The sequence below is a fragment of the Pelmatolapia mariae genome, linkage group LG22 (genome assembly GCF_036321145.2).
Source record: "Pelmatolapia mariae isolate MD_Pm_ZW linkage group LG22, Pm_UMD_F_2, whole genome shotgun sequence".
NCBI classification, from domain to species: Eukaryota; Metazoa; Chordata; class Actinopteri; order Cichliformes; family Cichlidae; genus Pelmatolapia; species Pelmatolapia mariae.
Genome location: NC_086245.2, coordinates 14,328,457 through 14,354,425, shown reverse-complemented (window position 1 = coordinate 14,354,425; position 25,969 = coordinate 14,328,457). Strand labels below are relative to the sequence as shown.

The window sequence follows — 25,969 nt, the reverse complement described above, 5'->3', positions numbered from 1 at the left end:
TCTTCTGGTAGTTTTTTTAGTGCCATATTTTCATATTTCCCTGTTCCTTGGTGATGGTATCACAAAGAATAGTTTATACTACACAGAGTATTTCTGGAAGATGTCCACCTGATACTATTTTAGAAACAACAAGATCAAGTCTGTATTTTCTCTTCATCAGAGCTTATGCAGAACCAAAGGACTAAGGGGAATGATCGCAGGAAGTCTATGAGCACCTAATTATTGTTTTACCACTTAAAAAGGTTATGCCATATCTTTTAACTCTCAAACACATTGTTACAAATTACAATTTGAATACAAATCTTTCTAGCATGTTTCTCCGACTTATTTTCTGCATCTTTCTAATATCTGTAATAAATGTTTAAAATGCCTCCGGTATCTTTTCTTTTAACATTTTACCCGCAGAGTTTACAGGCTTTTGAAATCATTGCAGTAAAAATATGGAAACATAGGTAGAGTGTAGAAGATTTACATTATGAAATAAAAGCAGCAAGGTTCATACTCTTTATTTTATTGTACACAAAATGTTGGGAACCTTACAAAGTTTTGTGCCATATGTCAGCTTAATAAACTCATCTTAACTTTAACACCATTGTTACTGAATTGCCCCAGTATAAACAAATGTGTCACAAACGTAACATGTTTAACGTGTTATAAACAACACCAATAAAACATTTTTAGGAGACTAAAAGCAACATTTAGAACAACCTGGTGCAAAAGAAAAGTAGGAAATCTGCTTCTCTTCCAACAGGGGACGAATAGAGGAAGACGCAAGCAAAGGCAAGCATATAAAATACTATTTAAATCATTACAGCAGCAGCTTATAAACAGAACACATGCGGCAATTAAAATAAAAATATGGGTCTCATTTTTAAGGCATCTGAGTGAAGACATGCACATGAAACCGCATGAGAAATACGATGGGTGGAGTAGAAAAGCATCACGGGGAAAAGTTTAGTCTTTGAAGCTACAAAGTGCTGTATGTGTACTTGATTGTCTTCAGGTATGCTCGGCTATCCAGTGTAAAAATGAAGGCTCAGATTAAGTTGCCTGTAATAGTCACATTCAAAGTAAAACAAAAAAACTAAACATTACATCACTTTGGATACACAAAGAAACACTAAGAGCTTCAAACACTGACAAGAAGTAACTTAACATGCAGAAGCAAACAAAGCCTTTTTGTTTCTTGGTTTGTGATATGAAACTACACATCTACCGTACGACGGGAACATAAACGGTACCACAATGTCAGATACTACCGCTGTAATAAACAGTAATTATTGTAGAAACACAGTAAAGAAGTTTCTTGAGAACACAAGTTGAAGCACAGTAAGTAGAAATCTGCAGCAGCTGTAAATTCTTCTCAATGTAAAAGAGAAACGAAAGATCGAGAATGATAAAACGTGACAGCACTGGCGTGATCGTAATCACATCAGAAGGCTCAAAAATGCAGTGTAATGATCACGGCCGCCCGCCTCTGGACTGGACCGCCGAACTGAAAATAAAACCAACTGAGAGGCGCAAATGACTTCACAAAACTGAGGACTTGAATACATTTCTGTGCACATACGAGGCTCGTTATGTGCCAAAATTATGGTCACGTCACGCCGTTTCAGTTCAAACATCTTGCTGTTTGACCGCTGTTGTTTGATGCTGTTCTGACTTGTCGTGCTCCCTTTTGTTTTGTTATGTCGTCCTTTTGCGTTGCTGTCATCTCGCTGTCGTTTGACAGCCGACAAATGACTCACTGATGGCAAAACCTCAGTTACACAAGCTGTGTTCTGGATTTAGTTTCAGACACAGCTTCAGTGGTTTGTTGACATTTTGAGAATGTGCTGGCTACATGACATTTTCAGATGATCTTTCTGCACAGTGATGGAAAGCTCAGCAACACAGCAGGTTTAAAGCTCAAAGTTGAAAAGACACAAGGGAAACATAATTTTGGCACAAGTGGAACCTCATACAAGAAAATGTGTTTATGCTCAAGAGTAAAAAAGTTTTGTGGTCTTGTCATGCTAGTAGTCATTGTCATTTAGCAGTTGGAGGTGTGTGGGTCGCTCTCGTTCAGGACTCTCATTCAGAGGAGATTTTGCTGTCATAGAAACCGTCCTCGTCCTCAGAGCTTAAAGCAGAGGAGGCCAGAGTCGAGCGATGTGCCTGCTGCGACTTCCGCCTGAGAGAAAGAAAGCAACAGAAAATCCATTCAGACTGACTAACTGTTCAGCTGGTTACTACACAGTGCCACCTAGTGCAAAGAGCATTTATGCACACGAGTCATGTAGAAATCCACATTATTTCATAGTGACGAAGGAGAAGGCCTACTTTAATTCACTCTCCAGTGTTGTTACTTTGGCCTGCAGTGCTTCCTGCAGCTCCCGCTGCTCTTCCAAGTCCCTGAGAACTTTACGGCGGACTCCCTCCAAGCGCTCCACCTCTAACTCGCTCTCGTCGACTTGACGCTTCAAAGCTTTCACGCGCAGCGTCAACTGGGGATGGAGAGGGAGAGGACGGGGGTTAAAGGGGGACAGAGGAGATGATGCAAGGAAGGAGTAGAGCTGGGGGTTAAAGGCATCAGCATCACTGGATGTGTGGGTTTGTAAGGGAGTGACAACAGCTATGAAGGCTGAGGTAACATATAGGAGGGATGACAGACGGGAGGTCAGGGAGCATTTTAGCACCCGAGTAAGGTTGGGTTTGGGTCGGGAGGTGTGCAGATGAGATTAGTGATGATGTAAGCAATTAAATACTGTTTAAACTGCATCAGCGGTTAAGCAGAAGGCATACTTCAAACTTTATCTCTGGATAATTCTTACAACACAGTTATTAAGTTGGTAAAATAGTACAAAGTCAGAGTTTGAAAACTTAAAAAGTACATTTCACAGAAGAAAACTCAAAAAGTTTAATATTTTTAAAAATGCACTTATTTGTAAGGTTTGGTGAGCGCTTACATATACAGGAGGGGATTATTAGGCTACCATCTTTTTAAGGAAGCTTAGTAAAGAGACTATAAGTTAGAAAATAACTAGCTAGAAGGTCATAAATTCCCTACCAACAGATCTTATATGGTCTCTGATTAACATACTGTTCAATTTCCTGTTTATTTATTAAAATCAAAACCTGAAGTGTGGAAAAAAGTCACAGGTGGTTTGGTATCAGCTCCTTCTGCTAAACTAACCACCATTAAACCAATTTTAGGTGGTTAAATCTCATCTTCTCATGCAACCTTTAGCAAGAAACCCAAAATGTGAATCTGTTTCTTTAAATGGTTATATCCCGTTTGAGTAGTTTGAGTTTTTAAAGCAAACACTAGCCAATGAGCATGCAAATCCTCATATTTACCTGATCTCTCTGCTCAACGTGCTGGCTCCTCTCCTGGTCTAATGTGGCATTTAGCTCCTTCAGCTTTCTCTCCGTCCGCCTCTGAGAAGCCTGGATAGTGGCCTTCTCTCTGCATGTGGAAATTCAGAATGAACCACGTCATTCTTTGACATTTTGAAATTTTTATTCTGTATGCATTAGCACTTAAAAACATTTATTCTTCTTCCCAAGTGTTGTAGTGATTGCATAGTGAATGTCATTAATAGTGCTCAAAAATGACCTGTTTAGTCATACCTTTCTTCACTGTGTAGTTTCTCCTCTAACTCTTGAATTTTGGTTTCTAGAAGTGTGATTCCAGCCGAGGGTCGAGGCTGTCCCTCCATGTCTGCCACACGAGACTTTAGTTCCTTCATCTGCAAGCAGAGTGACAGTGTGACAACTAGCAAGCCACACATTTTGTAAGAAGCCATTTTAAAGATCTGTGTACGTGCGTACCTGTCTCTCCAGTGCACTCTTGTCCATTTCCAGGTCATGTCTGGCTGAACGCTCCTGCATGAGCTCTGAACGAAGCTGGTCAACCTGAGAAAAAAAACCCCATAATCATATGTAGATAAAGTGAGCAGGTTAAGTTATGAAATGTATATTACAGTGAAATGACTCCTGCTTATTTGCATGTGTATTCAAATGTATGTCGCACCTGATCTCGGCTTCTGGTAATGCGATCGTTCAAAAGCTCCACATTACTCTTCTCCTCATCCAGCTCGATCTCCAGGGTTTTAATTTTATCCTATGAACACACACACACACACACACACACACACACACACACACACACACACACACACACACACACACACACACACACACGTAAGTAAATGTGTAGTGACGCATATTCACATTTCTCTCAAAGCCACTTGACACCTCGACATCCCGTGCATGACTCCCAAACCACTTGTAACACTTGATCTCCATTTTTTGACCCACCCCTTAATCCCCTCCATAACTCCGGGGTTATAACCTTTGACCTTGAAGCCTTACCTCCAGGCCTCTGACCTCCCGGGCACGGTCAGTGTGCGTGCTCTTTTCTGCTTCGAACTCGCTCTCCAAGTGTTTGAGGCGGTTGTTGAGCAGGTCTCTCTCCAGCTGGGCGCTGTCTCTCTCCTCACTGCACGTCAGCAGCTCCTTCTTCAGACGAGAAACCTGGATAAAAGATACAAAGTATTATTTATGAAATTTTCTATTTTCATGGATTTTTTCTTTCCCCTCTCTCTCTGTTTTTTTTGCCTTCATAACTCCCTCCAGGCTTACCTCAAAGTTTAATGGGCATGGCTGCTCTTTTTAGAATCCGCACTTCTTCACTGTGAGAAACTTAAATGTACCTTCTGCGAATGTGATGTTTCCATAAATTTCTATTTAAAGTTTCAACAGCTTCAGTATCTCACCACATTTTTCCTCCAAATGTTTTGATCTATTTTATGCCCCATATAAGTAATTGCGACTCTTCAGCAAAAAAATATTAGACACTAAAACTCAACTATGCAGTTCTTGGAGAAACCGCAGTGGGATTGTTGCTACTGCCGGACTTGCTTGCTGCTATAAAGTTGGAGATAAATAGGCTGGCTAAGAAAACTGAAGACAAATAGCAGTCAATATTTGATGAAAAAATCCACTAAGGCAGGGTTTTAAGGCAGCTTTAAAGTGTGAGTGGCAGCTGAAAGACTTGAAACTGTGATGGTTTTAATATGAACTGCAGTATAACCTCACATAGAAGCAGATAACTGACTCAAAAATGTGTCTGTGTTACTGTTACTGAATATCCACACTCAGAAACAGACAGACAGACAGTCAGGCAGGGATGCTGAGAGGCAAATAGGTTTAAATAGATTAAAATGTGTATACAAGACTTGTTTGATGAAAACACGTGAAAAATATCAACCAATTGGAGGGAGGGAAGATTCACATCCACCAATGAGACGATGGAATCCAGCTCACTCGCTGTTACTTGCTTACACATCACAGTTCTGTGTCATACTGTAAATTTTGGTATTAATCCAATACCAAATAAATACAGGGTTATACAGGTTATTGCCAAAACCGATAGCGACACAGATGCCGATACTTTTAACCAATTAAGGCAGCTCATGTAGGAGACAGCAGTGTGTCGTGATTTAGCAGATGAATCATTGGTTTAAATCACTATCATTTTTACTTTCCACAATAATTATTTAACGCAACAAAAGAGACCTTTCAGCTTTTAATTATGGTTTGAAACTGAAATTTTTGGAGACTTGAAATGTAAATGTGTCTGTCTGTAAAGAACTTTAGGTCAACTTCTGTTGTTTAAATGTGCTGTAGGTTACAAATCAAATAGTAACAGTCAACAGGAAAAGGTTCAGACATTTTTATAGTGAATGTTTCAGGTGTATTTTTTCATTTCCAAACAATAATTTACTAGATAATTTGCTACATACTGAACTTAGAGGATAGAAACAAAGTATCGATCTGATAGCAATAGCAGCATTGGTATCAATATTTAGATCGATCTGCCCACCTTTACTGTGTCAGCTAAGCAGCAGTTGAAGCTACCATCCTGTACATTTCTATAGCCATCTTTCCTCACCTCTTCTTGCTGAGCCTTCAGGTTGGACTGAGCCCTCTGCAGCTCGGCCAGCCTGTCCTTACTGCTGCGCTGCGCCTCCAGCAGGTCCTTCCTCGAGCGTTCCCTGTATTCATCAAACTGTATCTGCAGGTTGGTTACCGAGTGACGAGAATCTCCCATCATCAGCTCCACCTGAGAGTGAGACAGAATTAAGAAAGACTCGAGAAAATGACATCTCCATCTGTGTAGACATTCGTCCATCCATAACTCTTTCACACCTCTTTGTTAAGCTTTTCAACCGCCCGATCCAGCTGCCTCTTCTGCTCCTCCAGTTCGCTTTTGCCCCTCCTCAGTGCCTCCCTCTCCATGTCTCGGTCCTCCAACCGTCGGACCAGCTCGTCCCTCTCCTTGCTCAGGCGGGCGGCTCCTCTCTTGGCCTCCTCCAGCTGAGACTTCAGGGAGCGGTTCTCATCCTCCAGGGCTTCCACGGCATCCTCGTCCTCCGGGCTCCGAGGCATGCTGGAGTGAAGCTTCGTCTGGGGAGCATATCAAACTATGAACACAGCAGACAGACTAAATTGTCTTTTTATTACTCGAAAAAAAACTATATTACAAGTCAAGACTTGCACTGGGCCAAAAAAAGCAGGAGAATTATGTAAATTATTTTATAATTTGGGCTTGTAATGAGTTATTAAATTTGGTTGGCATACAAAACAAGGAGAATGGCAAATAATAAAAAGCTTTCATATTTAAAGCAGAGTTAAAATCGAAGTTCTGCACTTGAAGCATTAACGTGACGACTGCATAAAAAGTCCAGTTTGTCTGCATATTTGATAAATTGCTGTGCACTGATTCTGTTTACAGATTTGTGAAAGACTGCTCCACACACAGATTACAGCTCTTTAAACAGCTGGAATACACAGCTGTTCCAGTCAACATACAGCACAATCCACAATGCTCATCTTAAGCAAATTTATCCCAGAGGGATTTCTAAGCCTTATGTGCTTAAAGGGGTTTGGGGTTTTTTTTTGTGTGTAATTCTTTTTACATCACTTGGTTGAATATAGTGTCTGTGTGGGAGGACACTCCTTTTGTTCTTGTGCAGTATATGTGTTTACATAATTTTGCGTGTGTGTACAGCTGTGGACTGTAGCCGCTTTTTGAGCAGTACCATGCGGGCCAGCCTCTCCCTCAGGCGATTGTTTGTCTCTTGGAGCTCCAGGTTGTTGTTGCCGTGGTCCACCACAGTACTTCCTGCACCAGCTGACGACTGTAGACAGGAGTGGATCAAAGCAGAGAGAAGACAGAAACTGAAGCTTTATTCTCCGTGTCGAACATGCTCATGATGCCTACACTTTTTCTGTTATTTTTTTTAAATCTAAAGAGAAACTTCCATATCTGCATTATTTTTAAACATCAAATGGTGCAAGATTCCTTAATTTTATGCTGTAAGACTCTTGCTTCGTTTCTACAATCCAGATGATGCTTCACCTCCTTTGCCTTCTCGAGTGCCTTTTCCAGCTCAGTCTTGTCTTTCTGAAATTGCTCCTTCAACTTGCTGATCTCGGACTGAAGCGCGGCCTCTTTCTCTCCGCTCGCCTTCTTCAGAGCTTGAAGTGCCTCGATTTTCTCGTCCAGCTGACCTCTTTGTTTGTCCAGATCGGTGCGAGCCCTCTTCAGGTCGTTATGGCAACACCGAAGCTCCTAGGGACGGGCAATCAGAGATGGATAATGTGTGTGAGTGAGAGGAATGTACCAGGGTGCATAATAATGTATTAATAAGGGGCATATGAGTGTGAGCATGTCTGTCTGCAGGAAAATTTAAAGAAAAAGAGCAAAAGCCCACACCCACACTGCTGCTGTGACACATTAAAGGAAAAAAAAAGAGGGAGTAAAACATACTGTAAAACAAAGGAGATGAGCTCCTGCATTTCACCCACACACTGAGCATAATCTTTGCTGAATTACCTCTGCTAAAGAACGGTTATCATCAGACGCAGGCGTTTGTTTCTTCTTGGCAAGCAATGAATCCTGAAGATCCTTTAGCTCACCCTCCAAGTCTTCCTTTCCCAAACGAGATTTTTGCAAGCTATGAAAAGAAAGAGAGTCACTTTATAAACAGCAAGGCCATTAAAAAAATAAATAAATGAAATACACATATGCATACAGCTCGGGTAAAACGCTGCACAAAAACAGCAACCGCAAGCAACAAACAAAGCACAAGGGAGTAAAAGTTACTATGAAATCACCACAACCAAAAAACTCTCAGACTCTAAGATTGCACACGAAACTGTAATTTATCATTTGCTTATTTATTTATTTAAAGGAAGAAGAATTTCATCAGCAAACAGAAAAATTATGAGGATAGTGAGGATGAGCAGGGGAAAGTTGTTTAGTAAAGTTGGGTTTGCTAACGCCAAGTTGCTGTTAGTACGGGTTCACTGATCTAATGATCGAATCAGACATCATCAGATACAGAATCCACTCTGATGGGAGCCTCACAGGTGAATTTCAGGGAGTGGATCTCAAGTTTTGATTGAAACCAGGCTAAATCTACACTACTCAAACCAAACACAGCAAGACTAATTTTCTCTCTCACATTTGGCTGCTGGGGTTCGCCTCGTTCCTGCCGAATGAAAAGCCAAGTGAAACATGCCAGGCATTAAAAATAACTCTGGAAAAATATATTATTATTAGACTGAGGCATAGAGAGCTCTTCTCACAGGATGTTGTAAAGTTTTCAGTGAGCAGTGCAGATGATTTGAACCAATTCCCCATTTGAAATATGAAATGTGACAGTGACAGAGTGTTTCTGATGCATGACCAAAGCTGAAACATGTTGCACCAGCATGCATATTCATGCTTTTTAACAGGTTTACAAATATGTCTTTGTTGCTGCTCACTGAGGTGATCGATCATATATGCATTTATGTAAAAGAAGATGCAGGACTTGTGATACTAACTCCTCTTTGGTCTTTTGCAGCTCCTGCGTGGTGGCCTCCAGCTCTGTCTTCCACTGCTCTCCCTGATCTCTCCAGCTCTCCAGCTCTTGCTCTAGTGTCAACACGGAGGCGTTCACCCTCTCCCTCTCCTCTTCGATCTGCTCCTGAGACTGAGGCGCACGGAAACGCACACAGAGTTTCATTTTAGAGATGTGAAAGTGAGCGTTTAAAATGCTTTTAGTCCTCACATTCATTTAACCTCGTCATTATCGTGACATGTTAAAGCACAGTGATTCAAAAGGAGCTAACGCACTCAAATCTATCACATTTTCATTTAATTTATTTTCTTTTTCTGACAAATGTTCAGCCTGCAGGATTAGAAAAAAAACAAAAAGAAAACAACAGATCTTTCAGCTCGCACCTTCATCAACAAGCAACCCACATCTGAAGAATACTACATAAGAAATATCACCGTAATATATCAGGTAAACATGACAGGGTGCTGTACGGTCGGTACTGTGCGGTCGGTGTAAACAGCAATTCAACTGCTTTAATCCTCCCCTCGCCAAATCAATCACCTCATCAAAAGCAACTGCCAGCTTTGTCTGCTTACTTCCTGCTCTCCGGCTGTCTGTTACACTTTTTTATTCTGACACTGCTGCTACTTTCCCCTAAATCTGCATAATGATCTATTTCTGTATATACATATATTCTTCAGATTTCCTCTTCACCACATCCCGCAGCACCCAGAAACAGTCGGCTGGTGCAAACAGAAACTTTACCAAAGATTCAGCTAGAAAAGTTTTACTTTGCAATCACAAGCAGCAAAATTCTCTTTCTCTAACTCTGCACACCAAGCTCAGTCTGACCTTGTGATACCCTGACTCCTGGTTTGAACACTGACTGCATTAAACTGAATGGCAAGATAAAGCCTGGGTGAATGAGGGGCAGATAAAACATCAAAGCACAAGTTAACATCACCTTAATAATTCATGCAGGACACAAACTACCTGACAGGCATAACCTGATTGTTCTCCCAAGACAATTGTACCAAGAAATTGCGTATGACTGTGATGTCACAAGAAAAAAAAAATCCACTCAGTGATCGGAAACAGAGAAACTTTCACTGTGATTGCTGCATTGCAGGTTTTCCTGTAACCAGAGTTTATTTCCTTCCTTGTCAACAAGCCCCAAATGCTAACCCTCGTCTCCATGGATCCAAAACTAGCAGGAGAATTATGTAAAACAGTAAATCTCCTAGTTGTTATTAGCAAACTGCCTATTTTTAGTCATACATTAACTAAAAAAAGTGACAGTGATTTTATTAAATGATGACAGCCTGCCAAACTTGAACCTTCAGATAATCAAAGACAACAAATGTTAGATCCACTGTAGGCAGCTCCAGTAGTGGGGCACATCCCCCTCTCCCCCCATAAAAGACACTTGCTCCATTTTCATAACAGATATTGCCTGGACCTGGCACAGAGGGCTCAAGGGAGGAAGAGGCAAATTATCTTATAATCTGTAGTCTCTTGGTGTGACACTGAAGCAGCATCACAAGGAAGATCAAAGTAGAAATGAAATAGAAATAAAAAAGGACACTGTTTCATATTTTTCACTATGAAAGTACAGACGGAAATGCCGGACACTTGTGCTGATTTTGCTCATTGATAAAGCGAGTGCACATGTTTCTTTTTGTTTCCATCACAGTCAGAGTTTATTGCCTGAAGCCTCTATCTTTGTGAAGAAGGTTGACTTTGTGATAAAAGAGGAATGCTTAAACAGTTAATAGTTAACCTATTGTTCTTAAATTGGCACTTACTAGTGTGTCATTAACTCTTTGTTTCTAGTGATGTTTCTAGTTTTTAACTGACCAAAATAAAATCTCTCTTCCAGAGCTTGTCAGGTCAGACTACACTCAAGAAATTCAGCCAAAATCATACAGCTGGTGATGGAAAAGTCTTAATTTAGATGTATTTCTAAGGAAGCTGATAATCATGCAGAGATCACAGACCTCACATCAAACAGCTCCAGTATTTTCTGACAAATTTATGATTTTTTTTAAAGACAGCCCCTGATGACTCTCAGCTGCAGAGTTTTAATTGCTTTCATCTCTAGTTTCAGTGTTAATCGTTTTCGTAACTAAGACAAGTCTGACATCTGTAGAGTTATCTAGTAAAGGAATTTCATTTTAAAATTTGTTGGAAAAGAAAATGGTGTAATGTGTATTTTTTTGTGGGGAGTGGTGGTGGTGGTGGTGGCGTCGTGCACTTCCGGAGATCGATTTGGAAAAATCAGAGCTCCAACTTCTACATTGTGTCATGCCTGCGTGACTGTTTATCTGCGTATAATCAACAGAGGCATCCACCTGTGTGAACTGCTCCATGGTTTTTCTCAGGTTCTCCATGTCCTGGCTGTACTGCTCCCTCAGACTCTCCATCTCTTTGTCGTGGCACTCCACCTCCTCCTTTAGTGCCCCCTTCAGGGCCGTCAACTCCCGCTCTCGCTGGTGTAGCGTATCTTCTAGACGCTGGCGCAGCACGGTGGCCTCAGCCAGCTGGGCCTGCAGAGCGGCCACATCCTGCAGAGAGGGAAAAAAAAGGCACATTCAGATGGGTGCAATGGTGAGTTTGTTTGTGCATGCGTAACTGTGCAGCGTCCTGACCGTCTGCATCAAGTCTGAATGAGATGAGTTTTCGGAAACCCTCCTCAATTCTTCCTGAAGCTCAGCTAGCTGATCTTCCAGTATGTGCAGACGTGATTCTGCGATTTCTCTGGCGATACGCTCTTCATCCAGTCTGAAACACACACACGCAATCAGTGCTGCAACAGTGAAAATATGCTCCAAAACAGCACAGAAGCAAAAAAGTTGGAGCTTTGTTTTAAAACCACACACACTTACTCTTCCTGGGCTTGCTGCAGTTCTTTTTTGAGGCGTTTGATTTGCTCCTGAAGTTCCTCAAGATTCCCTGTTTTGAGGCTTCCATCAGATCCTCCCTTCTGCAGAAAATGAAACATACACACACAAGGAGAAGAAGAGACTAAAGGTAAGACGAGGAGAAAACAGCAAAGGGACAAACACAAAGAGGAAGGCTGGAGCTAGTGCCACTCTCGGCCTTGCAATGCATTATGCACTCTGTATTATCTTAACCACTGAAAGAAAAACCCCTGGCTTGGATTCTTTGCCCTAGTTTCTGACAGTCAAAAAATCTTTGGGAGAACAAGCCCTGCCAGTGTGCTCAGATATCGTCAACACAGACGCTCTCCCCACAGAAGCAGCTCGTTCTGACAGGCTGCAGGGGGAAAAAAGAGCCGGAGAAGCAGCAAAAAGCTCGCTCTTCGCCCACACCGCTCTGCCGTTTGGAAAGGCCTCCAGTTCTCAGTGAAAAAGGGGGAATAAGTGCAGCCTGCCTGCCCATGAAACTCCTCTTATCCTCCTACACACTCATTACAAGGACGCACACACGGAGAAGAAAGAGACAAAGCGAGGATCATGGACGGTTCTGCTCCTCGGGGGACTCTTTCACATTTCTGTTACTTATCATTGATTGATTATGAAGATATATTTTGTTTTCACTTTCTTCTCGTCCCCCGCAGGACAGACTGTAGATAATCCCGTTCTGGGACATTGCTCTCTATCCTCACAAAAAGATAATTAAAAGAGGATAAAATAATAAGGGAATAAGTGTAAGCTCTTCTGAGCACTCTGTATGAATTGCATCAGCTGTATAATGATGTGTATTAACAATTAAAAAAAAAACAAAGAGCCTTTCTTGCTGGGTCTACAGTTCAAAAGTTTAGCAGTGTTGGAGGTATGTATAATGTTAACCCTGCATTTAGTTCAGAACACTAAATAGAATAAAACTTATCTACCAATTTCTTGTTTTTGTTCCTAAAGATGTGGTAGATAAATCTTAATATTTACGTAAAGCTAACCTGAGTAAAAGCAAAATGGAAATTTTGAATAATGCCCCATTTAAAAAAAGTAATTGCCCCACTTGTTAAATCATGAATTAATAAATTCTTTGGGAAAACTGAGTTCAGTTTCACATGTCACATCCAGGTCTGATTACTGCCAGACCTGTTGAATCAAGGAATCACTTAAATAGAACCTGCCTGACAAAATCAAGTAGTTTACAAGATCCGAAAAAGCAACAAATCCACGATCTAAAGAAACAGCTGAGAAACAAAGTCAGTGACATCTATCAGTTTGGAAAGGCTCACAAAGCAATTTTTAAAGCTTTGTGACTCCAATGAACCACGATGAGAGCCGTTATCTACAAATGGAGAAAAGTGAGAAAAAGCACAGCGTTGAACCTTCACAGGAGCGACTGGCCTATTAAAATTATTACAAAAGTGTATTGATGACTTATACAGGGGGCCACACAAGAACACACAACGACATCTAAAGAACTGCTGGATGGTCATGCTCGAAAACACTCCAGTGTGGCCGAATTAAAACAAGAGTAGTGGGCCAAAATTATTACAGTTACAATTGCATCACACAGGGCCAGGTAGGCTTGGATAACTCTTCTCCTTTGATAAATGAAATCAACATTTATATAAACATATTTTGTTTTTACTTGGTTTATCTTTGTATAATATTATGTGTCTAATGATCTGAAACATGTAAGTGTGACAAATTTGCAAAAAATACAGTTTTTTTTTTAAAGAAATTATTGAAAGCCAGATGTTGTCCTAATGCTCATGTCCCTGAAAACATTCAAATGCAACTGCACATCAGTATTCACAGCTGGCATTCAGCCTCTGACAGGTTGTAGTCCCGTGATTGTAGAAAGGTCGAAAGAGCGAACGGTTCATATTTGGTTAAATAATAGTAAAAGAAAGAAAGACTTTCTTCTCACACTTGATACATTTCTTGCCTAAATGACCAGATCATTCTTCTGGACTCTAAAACACAGGAAGTATCAACGTAGAAGAAAAAGATTTTTCTCTTTTCAGATTTTAAACCTTTAAGAATTACAGCTGGTACTTACACAGCTTTTTCTTATGTAATGACCTGTATTTATTTTAATGTTGTGGGTTGAAATGATTCATTTGTAATTTCAACATCAGTTGAGAGAAAGAGAGAGAGAAAGAGAGAGAGAGAGAGAGAGAGAGAGAGAGAGAGAGAGAGAGAGAGAGAGAGAGAGCACTAGAAGTATCCCGAACTGAAATCTATTCTCCAACAACAAACTTTTACATCAAGTCTTGCTTCTACAAGGACTTTTCCATGTATCACAAAGGCGTCCAGGTTACCACTTGTGTTGCTATCCAAATGTCAGATTTGTTTAACAAGAACCAGCAAAGGAAAGAAAGTGTTTTAAGAACAAGTTTGGGAAGTACGGGCTATTCAAGCTGTTGACATGTGCAGGAAAAATAAATTTGTGATTCAAAAAAGGGCAGATGACGAAATGGATAAACACATCCTGCATTGAGTACAGTGCACTCACTGTATGTTTTTATTTTTGTTGCCTTAATTCTTCATGGTGCTGATTTAACAAGGTGCCGGAAACATTCCTAAGAGACTTTGGTCCATATTGATGTGATAACATCACACAGTTGCTGCAGATTTGCTTGCTTCACTTCCATGATACGAGTCTCCCGTTCCATCACAAATGTGCTGTATTCGATTGAGATCTGGTGACTGGAGGCCATTTGAGTACAGTGCACTCACTGTGATATTCAAGAAAACAGTTTGAGATGTGACGTGCTGGAAGCAACCATCAAAAGATGGCACAGTGTGGTCATAAAGGCATGGACATGGTCAACAACAATACTCATTACACTGTGGTGTTTAAATTATGCTCAGCAGGCACTAAGGGGCTCAAAGTGTGCCAAGAAAATTTTCCACACCATTACACACTCAGCACGAGCTGGCTTATGCCAAATTCTGACCTTACCAGCAGAAACCAGACCAGGCAACATTCTTTTGTCTATTGTTGTCCAGTTTTGGTGAATTGTTGCCTCAGTTTTCTGCTCCTGTCTAACAGGAGTGGCACCTGGTGTGGTATTCTGCTGCAGTAGCACACCTTCATGTTTGGTGTATCCAGAGATGATCTTCTGTGCATACCTTAGTTGCAACAAATTGTTATTTGAGTTACTGTTGCACTGCTATCTGCTTGAAACAGGCTGTCCATTCTCCTATGACCTGTGGGTTCAACAAGATATTTTCACACAGAGAACTGCAGCTCACTGGATATTTTCTTTCTTTCTCTGTAAACCCTAGACATGTGTGGGAAAATCTCAGCAGATCAGCAGTTTCTGAAATACGCCAAACAACAACCTCGCCAAGCTCAAAGTCACTTAAACCACCTTTCTTACTCATTCTTATCCTCAGCTTGAATTTCAGCAGGTCGTCTTGACCATGTCTGTATGCCCGAATGCACAGAGTTGCTGACATGTGACTGGCTGAACAGGTGTTAATAATGAAGTGGCTGCTGAGTGTATCTTCCTGTTACGTCCGTGATGGCAAAGCATCGGGGCACATGAATGTTTACACTACAAAAGACATGTGGACAAAGCTAGCGGCTTGAGTGATCAGACCCAAAAGCTAATCCTGATTGCGGGTTACCATTGCTATCTGTAGCAGGGGCTTTGTTAACTTAGTTACCTCGAAGACAAGTAGTTTCACCTTTTTAATTGAACATGGTCTGTCAGTATGAAGTAAAATTCTCTAGAAATGTAAATAAAATCGAATCTTCACTCATCGGTTTAGCAGGTCACAACATGTGAATGTGACCTTTGTGAGTCAACAAACAGACAACAGTTTTCACACTGTATGCAAACAAGCAAGTATACATTAGCAATGTTAGACTCGAGTAAGCCAACACAGATGAAAGGGTGTCAGTGTATAATCTCAACAAGTTTCCCTTTAACAAGCATTAACTGGTAACACCACAGTAAAACACTCAAAACACAGCGCAAGCACTTTGAGAAAGCCGAGACACGAGTGTGCTGACAGTGAAGTGACACAAAGTCAATACAGCTCAAAATACAAACTTCTCTCGGAAATGTGAAGGGCTAATTATTAGTCAGTTTTAATCTGGACACTGGTTGCATCAAAAATATCTCCCTCTGGAAACACAATCATGTATCCCTGCTCTGATCTTATGTTGAGGTTTGATACAGGCAAAAGCAGCACTTTGCTTTAAAGGCAGAGCTGGAGAATAAATAGCCTTGAAAATAAAAAGAAGAAAAAAAAAGGAGACTCTTTCATCCTACGGCTTGATGCCGTTTGTGGATTTTTCAGTAGCTGCTGAAGAGCCCGAGATGACTTCTGCTAAAAAGAATAAGCCACTAAAGCCACAGCAATATACTAAAGTGGACAGTGTGGTTAACGTCACAATAAAAGGATATTTTTTTACAACGAGACCCCTCAGAGGAGGCTCTGTCCCATCCAGCGAGCCAACCCCGAGCTGGTGCAGGGTTCCACTCCAACTCAATTATTGATGCCTCTCAATGACTGCGCTCTCACCACACTGTGCTTTCCTCTGCAGGTGCATCGTTGCCAAGAGACAAGATGGGCAAAATAATTCACAGGCAGCCATGGTCACAAGCACAATGAGAAGTACATAACAAGGGATCATACATAATCAAGGGCATGTAATATGAGAAGGTAAGCCCACAAAGGAATCATTTCTGTATGCAGATTTATTCAAAAAGATGCTAATTTAAAGGAGGAAGCGTGTGTGTTCTCATAAGTGTGGAACAATCTGTTTCAATAAGGCGTAACAAGAAGCGCAAAGCAGCAAACATGGCACCAAGACGGGGAGAGGAATGTCAGCCTGCTCCTTACTTTTCAAGTTTTTTGGCCTGCCAAAAGAGGATCGAGGAGACAAGATGAATGAAACAGAAACTTCAGGCTGCCAACCATCTGCTAGCTTCACTGCAAGATGAAGGGAGAAAACAGCTCCCGTCCAAGAGATGACAATTTGTCTAACCAACATGCAACATCTACACTAAAAGCTAAACAAATTACCTTTAATTATATATGTGATTAATGTCTTTTTATACTTTTAGCATTAAGATAATTGACTTTTTCTGAGATGTAGGTTAGACATCCCCAAAACAAAACCACAGTATACTGCTGGCACCTCGATGTAAACATAAAAACATTATCCAAGCATTCAAGTGTTGCTGACGTGGTTGGAGTTCTTGAGTTTCACTTCATTGTGTTCATGTGGGAATATGAAAACACTATGGATGGTAGAAAGATGATGTGTCGTATTTAACTAAATGTGTAAACAATGCGTTTATGCGTGTCTCCAGCATGTACCTGCTTTTCTGACTCATGTTATCATGATTACTGTTAAAAATTACTAGAATAAAAGGAAAGGCCTACTTCTTCTTCTTCTGGCTGCTCCCTTTAGGAGTCACTCCTTTAGGAGTGGATCATCTTCCATCATCTTATGCTATCCCTACCATCCTATTCTGTCACACCAACCCTCTGCATGTTCGTCTTCACTACATCCATGAATCTTCTCTTTGATGTCCCCTTTTCCTCCTGCCTGGCAGCTCCATCTTCAGCATCTTTTCCCCAATATATTCACCATCCCTCATCAACACATGTCCAAACCATCTGTCTCGCTGATACACTCATTTCTAATCTTGTATATTTGGATCACTCACAGTGAAAATCTTACCATCTTTATCTGCTTTCTTGAAGCTATCCTTCCATCACAAATTACCCCTGACACTCATCTCCACACACTCCACCCTGCCTGCACTCTCTTCATCACCTCCCTTCTGCGCTGTCTGTTGCTTTGCATGGTTGATCCAAGGTGTTGAAACTCATCCACCTTCACTGCCTCTGCTTTTTGCATCTTCTCCTCTCCATCTGATTCACACCCATCTATCCTGACTTGACTTTCATTCCTCTTCTCTCCAGTGCATACCTCCACCTCCTTTCTACTTTCTCTAAAGATCACACTGTTGACTGTGAAGATCACAGACCACAGAGACTCCTGCCTGACCTCCTCATCACCACTGCAAACCTAACTGATGGACAAAATGAGCAAAATCTCTTTTTCTTTTTACAATTTTAAAATCCCACAAAGGCCATGAAGCTAAATCACTTTAGCTAGCATGAACACAAGAGAGCGGTCAAAACAAATCGCCTATGACAAGGAGCCTCATTTAGTAACGCCACCCACAGCTGATCGTGGAATATCCAGGAGGGAAGAGATTTCACAAACTGACTTGTTGCAATGGTGCAGTGGTGATATCCTATAACAACAGCACACTATTATTCACTGAGTGTTTAGAATGACCCATTCTTTCACAAATGTTTGTAAAGGCAAACTGCATGGATAGATGCATGATTTTATACACCTGTGGCCATGTCCATAGTCCATATAGTTTATACTCTCTGTGGTTAGATAACCCAGGCTGTGTCATACCTTTAAGCTGCTGGTTGTTTCAGCAATGGGGTTGACTTTTGGTTTAAGGAATCCTTCACTGTCACCGATGCTACAAAGGAAACATCAGACACAGAGAATGAAAAAAGTTTACCTGTGGCCTTTCGCTAATTTAGAGAGTTACACCTTATTTTTTAATACAATATGACACAGTTAAATGAACAATCTGTTAAAACAAGCCACATAAACAATAGAAGTAGAGCATTTTTTAAATTTATCATGTAGTTTTAATTACCTGTTTTTCAGGATGTTGAAGCTAGTTTGCTTGATTGGAGTATCTCCCCCACCCATGATCTCTGCACTTTGACTTCTAGGAAGTGTCTCCTTCAAAGAGAGAATCAGTTAAGATAAGAAAATAAACCCAAAACAAACAGCTCAATTCTTGCTAAGAGCTCAGGCTCTGCATCATTATTACTTACAGGCTTTTTTGCTATAGTTGGAGGCGTACTCTTGGCAGTAAACTTCTCTGGTAACTTGAAATTTGACTTGGGAGCCTCGAAAGCTGTCACCTTGGCAACAGATCGAGGGCTCTTTCCGAGGCTGCTACTTGTTGGAGTAGCCTGGGTCTTGAGCTCAATGCTGGAGGAGGTAAACTGGGGTGAAGCGTAGGGATTCGGAGTTGGAGAGGGGAGGGAAACTTCCGGCTCAACAACTTTTCGAGCGTCAAGACTCGTGGACCTTCTCCGCTCTTCAAATCCGAGCCGCTGCCTCGCTCCAGAGCGCCCTCTGGTCTGTTGGGTGCTTCCCGGTTTTCCACTGTTGAACTTACTGATGAGCTTGTTGATGGGTGCCAGGGAGTTGGTGTCGATTACAGGGACAGGCTCCTCGTTGGTTGATACTGGAGGTTCGGGGAATGACTGTGACAAAGAATTTGGATTTGGTTTCTTATCACTGTACCTCCCCAAAGAGCCGGTGAAACCAGAGCTAGTTTGGTTTACCCCTCTGGGTCCCACGGGGTTAAATTTGACAGATTTAAGTCCTGCTTCGTTATATGTTCCTTTACTTGTCCAGTCTGTGTTTTTCTCTGTTTCACTAGGTGTCGCTTTGAGTAGGGGTTCAGCTTTCGGCTTCTCTACCTGTTTTTCTCTGCCCATCCCATTCTCCTCCTCGCCCTGTGTCCCTGCTTGACCATCCCCTGGAGGTCTTTTGAGAGGGCTCCCAAAAATTTCCCCATCCTCATCCTCTGCTGGGGAAACAGGGGACTGTGATGAGTTATCAACAGGTGTGTAGGGATTTAAGAATTCTTTTGGAACTTTATTAATTTTTGGAAGGCTGTTGTACGGTGACGGTGTCCCCGAGCTGGAGGTGGGGGTTTTTAACTGAACTCCGTATGAGTCGCCTTTCTCTCCATCCTTCAGGACCACGTAAGGTTGCCCAGAGATTCCCTGAACCCTCACTGCCACACCATATTTGTTGGAAGGAGTCGCCGCACTGTTGTTTCCCCTGGATTTATCAGGATAAACGCCGCCTGTGTCATGGAGGTCTTTGATGAAGCGGATCTGAACGCCATGATCCACCGGCGTCTTCCTGTCAGCAGACAGGCTACTCATGCTCACTTCCTGGTTTTTGGTGCAAGCAGCCTGAGCAAACAAGGGGTTAAAAAAAGCAGGAATGCAAATCAGGTGATTCAGTGGAACAAGTAACAAGGACATTTATTGCATGAACACGGAAGACTAACTGCTGACACCATTTTTAAAATCTTTCTCACACACCAGACATCCTGAAGATTAAATTCTCATTGCCTGTTTTCTTGTTGATGTGTACACTGCCTGCTTCTTCCCAGGTGGAGTCATTATAACTGGGCAAAAATATCACATTGCACGTATATCTTGATGAAACTATCATTTTCTCTTGCTGCTCTACAAGTTGAATTCCTTCTCAGCAAGAACTGTATTGTATTCGTGCCATGCCAAATATGCCACTGGGGCACTCAGCACCTCTTTGTACAGGTCGAGGCCTACTTTTTTCCAGAGGGTGTGTCTATTGTAAGAAGGAAAAATACTGCAGGAGGCGTTCTGTATGAGACACCTGGAGGTTTATAGCCTCTTATTTATACAGTCACACTCTGTACAAATGTTAACAAAACAAACACAAGATACAAAAAGAGGGTCATTCAGTTGATTATAATTCAGATTATGAGTGCAATGCAACATTTAAATGACTTATTTTAATTTAAAACTTAGAAAAAAAGGTGGAACAGAGTCTACTCAACCCCATACTCTGACAGTTAGCACTACAATTTATTTAAAACACAAGTTTTAATATCAAGTTAAAGATCTAATCCACCACTTTTAACCATTAAGTCTCCATAAACTTCTGTCTGTGATCAGAGTTATTGTAACGGTTCTGCACATCTGAAGAAACTTTCTAAAAGGAGAAATGAATCCTAGTTCGGAGGTTAAAAATGCTGCCACCCTCTTCGTATTTGAGAGGAATATCAGTGAGGGTCAAACAAAAGGATGATATTTGATTCAATATGAGAAAGTGCATGCTTTAACAGAAGCTGTTTTTGAGAGTCTTTCAGCTTTATATGAGTCTATTTATCCTTCTTCCACTTCTCTAATTCAGAGTTGTGGTTGGGCTGGAGCCTATGGCAGCTGACAGCACGAAAAGGGGGTACACCACCACCTGCTGCAGGGCTACAACCTTTAATTTATAGAAGTGCAACACTAAATGACTGCAGAAACTTATTTTCAATGTCAAACCAAAGATAATGTGTATATTACAAACTTGACAAAGAGAACCATCGCAGCGCTCAAGATGGTTGGAATTGCAGCTCGACTTTGCGTTTAAAGACTAAATTTAAGTGACTCAGTCAGCCATAATATTAAGAGCACAGCCTAACCAAGTCCACCTTTTACAGTCTGATGAGCTCGGCGATGAACGCCATGAGAAGGTGAATACTCCTCCCTTTGTCCAGGCTCCGCGGAGCATAAAACACAAGGGGCTATGCGAGGAATGGGCTCCCCCTCTCCTGCCACCAAACTTCAGAGCAGAGCCACTCAGGCATAGACTGTTTACTTTAATATGCAAGGTTGTGCATACACACATCCACCTGCTGTGCATTCCCCATCTGGTTGTAGTCGAGTGAATAAGCATCACTCCTCTCACTCTCATTGCAAGCGAAAAACATGAAATTGCATGTGATCATATTAAAACCCTTCTCTGCCTTCTCCTGCATGTATTTAGGTGCTCCTAAAGTTAATTTTAGCTCACCATCATCTCATTTGTCCTCTCGTTTTGATTAAAATGTAACCGTCCTTGACTGCTGGTTACAGTGTAACACGCAGGACCTCGACCGCCAGTGAGGTTAGATTAGCAGATCAAAGGGACTCTGTCTTCCCTTAAAAACATTCTCAGGATTCCGGACGTTCCCTTTCAGCATTGCGCGTGGTTTGCATTTGTATAATAAGAACAGATTAAAAGAAATTGAGGACATGGTCAGCATCAACAATAAAGCCTACACATGCGGAAAAACTGAAAGATAAAGTGGGGAATGCGGGGCGAGATAAATCAAACATCAAGCAACCAGTTTTTCAGACCATGTTGTGTGGCAAAACAACGGCCTATGCCTGAGCAAAATCTGTGCTTGCTTTTTTTTTTTTTTAAAGGGAAGATGCCTATTGTATTATTGCCCAGGCGCTCAGCCCTTACACTGAAATCTCTCAGGTGTATTTATGTTCTCTTGGCTATTTCGGCTTCACACAAAGGCTCAGTTGTTGTACAGCTGTTGTTAACCAGCCAGTAGCCGAGAACTGTTTGGCGACAACTGGTTCACCTCCTCTCATACTCTCTCTGTTTCTCTCATGCACAAGGATTGGCTGTGTCAACAGACACAGGAATGCCACCAAACTGGCCAATCAGCCATCTCTGGTCTCTTTCTCCTCACTCGGCCGGCTCTTCTAATTTTCCTCCGGTGCTGTTCCTGCACCATAATCAGCTTCATTTTTATCCCACAGTTTCTTTTGTTCACAAGTATGTTAAGGAGACGAGTTTTGATACTACAGTTTAGTGACGTGGCTGAAATCTGTTACCTCTGCACATTAAAATTCCAGCTTCTTTCTTTATTCTTGCAACTCATCAGACAAAAGACGTCTTGTATCGGATTCAGCCACCATCTGCAGTCCCAGGTACACATAACAATAGGCCAAGTATAAGATACAAACACATATCCAAGTACACCTACAGTCAAATAATATTATAGAGCAGGGGTGTCAAACATAAGGCTCGGAATCCAGGATTGGCCCAGCAAAGACTCCAATCCAGCCCAGTGGAGGGCTTTGGAGAATGTGAAGAAAGGGATAGATTTTGAACTTTTAACTGCAGTTTCATTAATTTTACAGCTTTTTCTATGATAAAGGCCTCCCTTTTTGCCATTCATACTACACCAAATAGTTGCACAATAGATAAACAATTAAATGACACTTCCTGTTTTCCAATATCTACTATAGAAACTTTCTACTATAGACAAAAAAAAAAAAAATTATTATAAATACAGAAGAGTTTGCGCAATGAGCTGCCAGAACCTTTTCTGCTGTTTTACACATTTATCATGGAGGAAACAGAGAGATACTGTTGAAATAGAATTTGTTGCTTAGTTAAATGTTTAGTTAAAAGAAGAGTTTCTCCAGTCTGGGCTATGATGTAAACTGACATCCCTGAGACATTCAAATCCTACAAACACTCCAGCCCCACGACACCAACAAAACACACATTATGATATCATTCTCATGGTTTTGCAATATTTTCTCAGTATTTCTCGATTCACACATGGATGGCTTTGTGTGGGTCATAACTTACTTGTAATAAATAATTTACATTATACAACTAGCCTATGTAAAAATCGCACACATTACCATGATTACACTAAGAGAAAAATATTCATTTGATGACAAAAAACATCAAACTATCTACAGCAGAAGAACTAGTTTTTGGGGCTGTGTGTTGGGAGAAGAAAGGGGGCAGTTCTGTGGTCTAAAATAGCAACAACATGGTAATAATATTCCCTCATTAAAGGCGCATGTTTACCCAAACACCTCAAAATGAGCTTGGAGCATAAATTTGAGGTCAGGACTATTTCTGGGGCAATTTATTTTAAGACAAAAATCAAGTAAACACTTGATTTTAAAACAGCTTGTAAACTTTAGTGAGCTGTCATGAGGCTTATCCCACTTTTCCGCCACGTCCGTCTACTCCAAGCGCTACAAAGGCTGCTTTGTATTTCCACGGTACACTTAATTCACAAACCTTGACTCATACGACAAATAATCATTTTCAAGTTTAACCATTAAATGGAACCCGAGCACCTGTGTACTCGTGGATTAATTGCGTCACACCCACCTTTCCGGTCAGTCAGTATCGGTGCGCGTCGAAACCACAGTCTTGTGTTTTTTCCCCTCCCTCTCTCTCTCTTTTCCACGGGCCACTGGGACCACGAGCGGAGCAACAAGATAAACAACCGACGCACCTGCCTCCCAGCGAGACGTCGTCGCAGCCTATTTGTAGCTTTTACCTGCCATAATAATCTCTCATATCCTCTTTACGCAGCGCCTGAGGATCCGATTATAGCCCGCGCATCAGCGCTGTGAGCGCACACCGAGCATCAAAAAAACCTAAAAGAAACCCAACAAACAAAAACGCTTGACAGCCTACAATAAAAGGCTTTGGGGTTTTTTTTTTTTTTTTGGTTTAGCTCATTATCAAGAACAGGAAAAGCCGAACACGAGAGGGCGGCTGCCAAATCCAATCACAAAGCCACAGGTGTCCATCTGCGCAAACCCAAATGTTGTAAAATGCCTCATCAGCAAAACAGAGCTCACTCACATTTGGTTTAATTTTTAAAAAGAAAAAAACAAACAAACAACGACAAACACATAGATGGTTATTTTACTGCACCTGTAAAAATGATCTTTATGCTGAATGATCCTCCTCACTTACGGATCTTGCATTTGACAGTCCTTCAAGAAGCAGCAGCAGCAGCAGCGCTAAACAGTGCTGGTGGGATGAGAAGGTGCTACTCAGTGAACCGATAACATAGGGGTAACTCTCCCCTGCTACCAGTACAACCTGTTGCCAGCACATCCGATAGTGAGCGTCCCGCCTCAGTGCCGCCTTCATTGGTTGGGAGGAAGACCGAGGGGGAGGAGCCTGCTGCCTGGGATCGGTCACATCCCTGCACATCAGGGGTTAATACACTACATCGAGTGTGACCCATTTCATCTATGCATAGGTTTTACGGTAAATAATCTCTTAATCATGCTGATAATGGCGTTTGAGTTGGTGGTATTTATATATGTTAATATATCACATCCAATACAGCTCACTATCAAAGTTTTTACACAATGCAACTCCATCCTTTGATGTCTGTTTTGTTAAAGATCCTTAAACTCTACTTGCAAAATGTATCCAGGGGTTATCTGGAGTGACACGTCTGAATGCAGGAGGTTCAAAATAAATGTGTATCTGCCAATATGGAACAGTAAAATGCAGAATAGTTGTGATAATTAATTAACATTGTTCATTTTAGACGACCATGTAAAAGCTACACAAATGGTCAAAAACAAAGTGGGAAAATATAAAACTGAGATATGATTAAGAAATGTAGCTTCTATATATTTTATTGTTCCTGGTTAGAAAAACTGGTTTTACAACAAGGGTAACTGTATGAAGCAAATGCTTCAGTTAATAATTTTGGTTCTATTTTATTTTTAAAAGCGCCTTCATAATGTGCATTAATATTATAATAAATGTTATTGCATCTGAACTCCTGCAGGTACAGGTCTGTAAAAAGTATGCTGCTTTCATGAAGTGGTAAGTAGCAGCCAGGTGCCGCTAATCAAATGTGCTTAACTGATCAACAGCAAGTGTAGTACATAAACACTGTTCAGATGTGTTAGCATAATGCTGAGTAGAGACATCAACAATGGTCTTAGAGAAGCCTTAGTTTCTGCCCATCAGTGTGGGGAGGGTTATAAGGCCATCGCCATACAATTTTAAGTCCATTGTTCTGCACTAAGATTATTCACAAGTGCAAAACATTCAGGACAGCTGCCAGTCTTCCCACGAGCGGACGTGCCAGCAAATTTAACCCATGGTCAGACCAAGAAACCCAGGACAATAAAAACCCCAGGGCCTCGGTTAGAATGTTAAATGACATGATAGTACAATTAGAAAAAGACTGAACAACTATGAATTGTTTGGAAGGGTTGCCAGAAGAAAGGCAACCCTCTAAACAGCACACAGCAACACAAGATGGATCTGAACAGACTGCAAGACTTGTGGAACAATGTCCTTTGGACAGATGAGATCAAAGTAGATGTTTGGCCATAATTCACAGCATATCAGCACAACTACCTCCTACCAACTGTCAAGCATAGTGCTGGAGGGGTGATGTTTTGGGCTTGCTTTGCAGCCACAGAGTTAACCATGTACCCTTCTGTATACCAAAATATTCTACAGCCAAATGTGTTCGACCTAAACTGGGCACACCAGCAAATCTACAACAGAATGGCTGAAAAAGAAAAGAATGATGTTATTTAATTAATGCTGCTAAATGTAGTACAGTTTTTCAGGGGACTGTACAGTCCTATGAAAACTGTATAAAGCTAATTATTTCAAATATTAAGATAATTTGCTTTAAACATTTCCCTTTTTTATGAATGTAGTAATTAGTTCTAACTTGGACTAATTAA

The 25,969-nt window shown here is 41.2% G+C and overlaps 1 protein-coding gene across 4 annotated transcripts; it reads right to left on the bottom strand.

Moving 5' to 3' along the window:
• Positions 1-507: 507 nt before the first annotated feature.
• cgnb (cingulin b) lies at positions 508-24,351 on the bottom strand. 4 transcript variants are annotated; one of them, XM_065470698.1, is made up of 20 exons: positions 24,174-24,351; positions 18,698-19,858; positions 18,514-18,602; positions 18,261-18,330; positions 11,762-11,859; positions 11,525-11,657; positions 11,228-11,440; positions 8,881-9,029; positions 7,886-8,006; positions 7,409-7,621; positions 7,089-7,187; positions 6,196-6,453; positions 5,939-6,109; positions 4,357-4,518; positions 4,016-4,105; positions 3,814-3,897; positions 3,613-3,731; positions 3,340-3,448; positions 2,323-2,486; positions 508-2,173 (listed from the first exon to the last, which is right to left on the bottom strand). In XM_065470698.1, exons 2-20 carry the CDS (start codon positions 19,826-19,828, stop codon positions 2,074-2,076), a joined length of 3,573 nt encoding a protein of 1,190 aa, XP_065326770.1. In that variant the 5' UTR covers positions 19,829-19,858; positions 24,174-24,351; the 3' UTR covers positions 508-2,073. The 4 variants fall into 4 exon arrangements, with proteins under 4 accessions (XP_065326770.1, XP_065326772.1, XP_065326771.1 ...); XM_065470700.1 differs by having other exon boundaries at positions 24,216-24,351; XM_065470699.1 differs by lacking the exon at positions 24,174-24,351 and adding an exon at positions 23,619-23,746.
• Between the last annotated feature and the right edge of the window lie 1,618 nt (positions 24,352-25,969).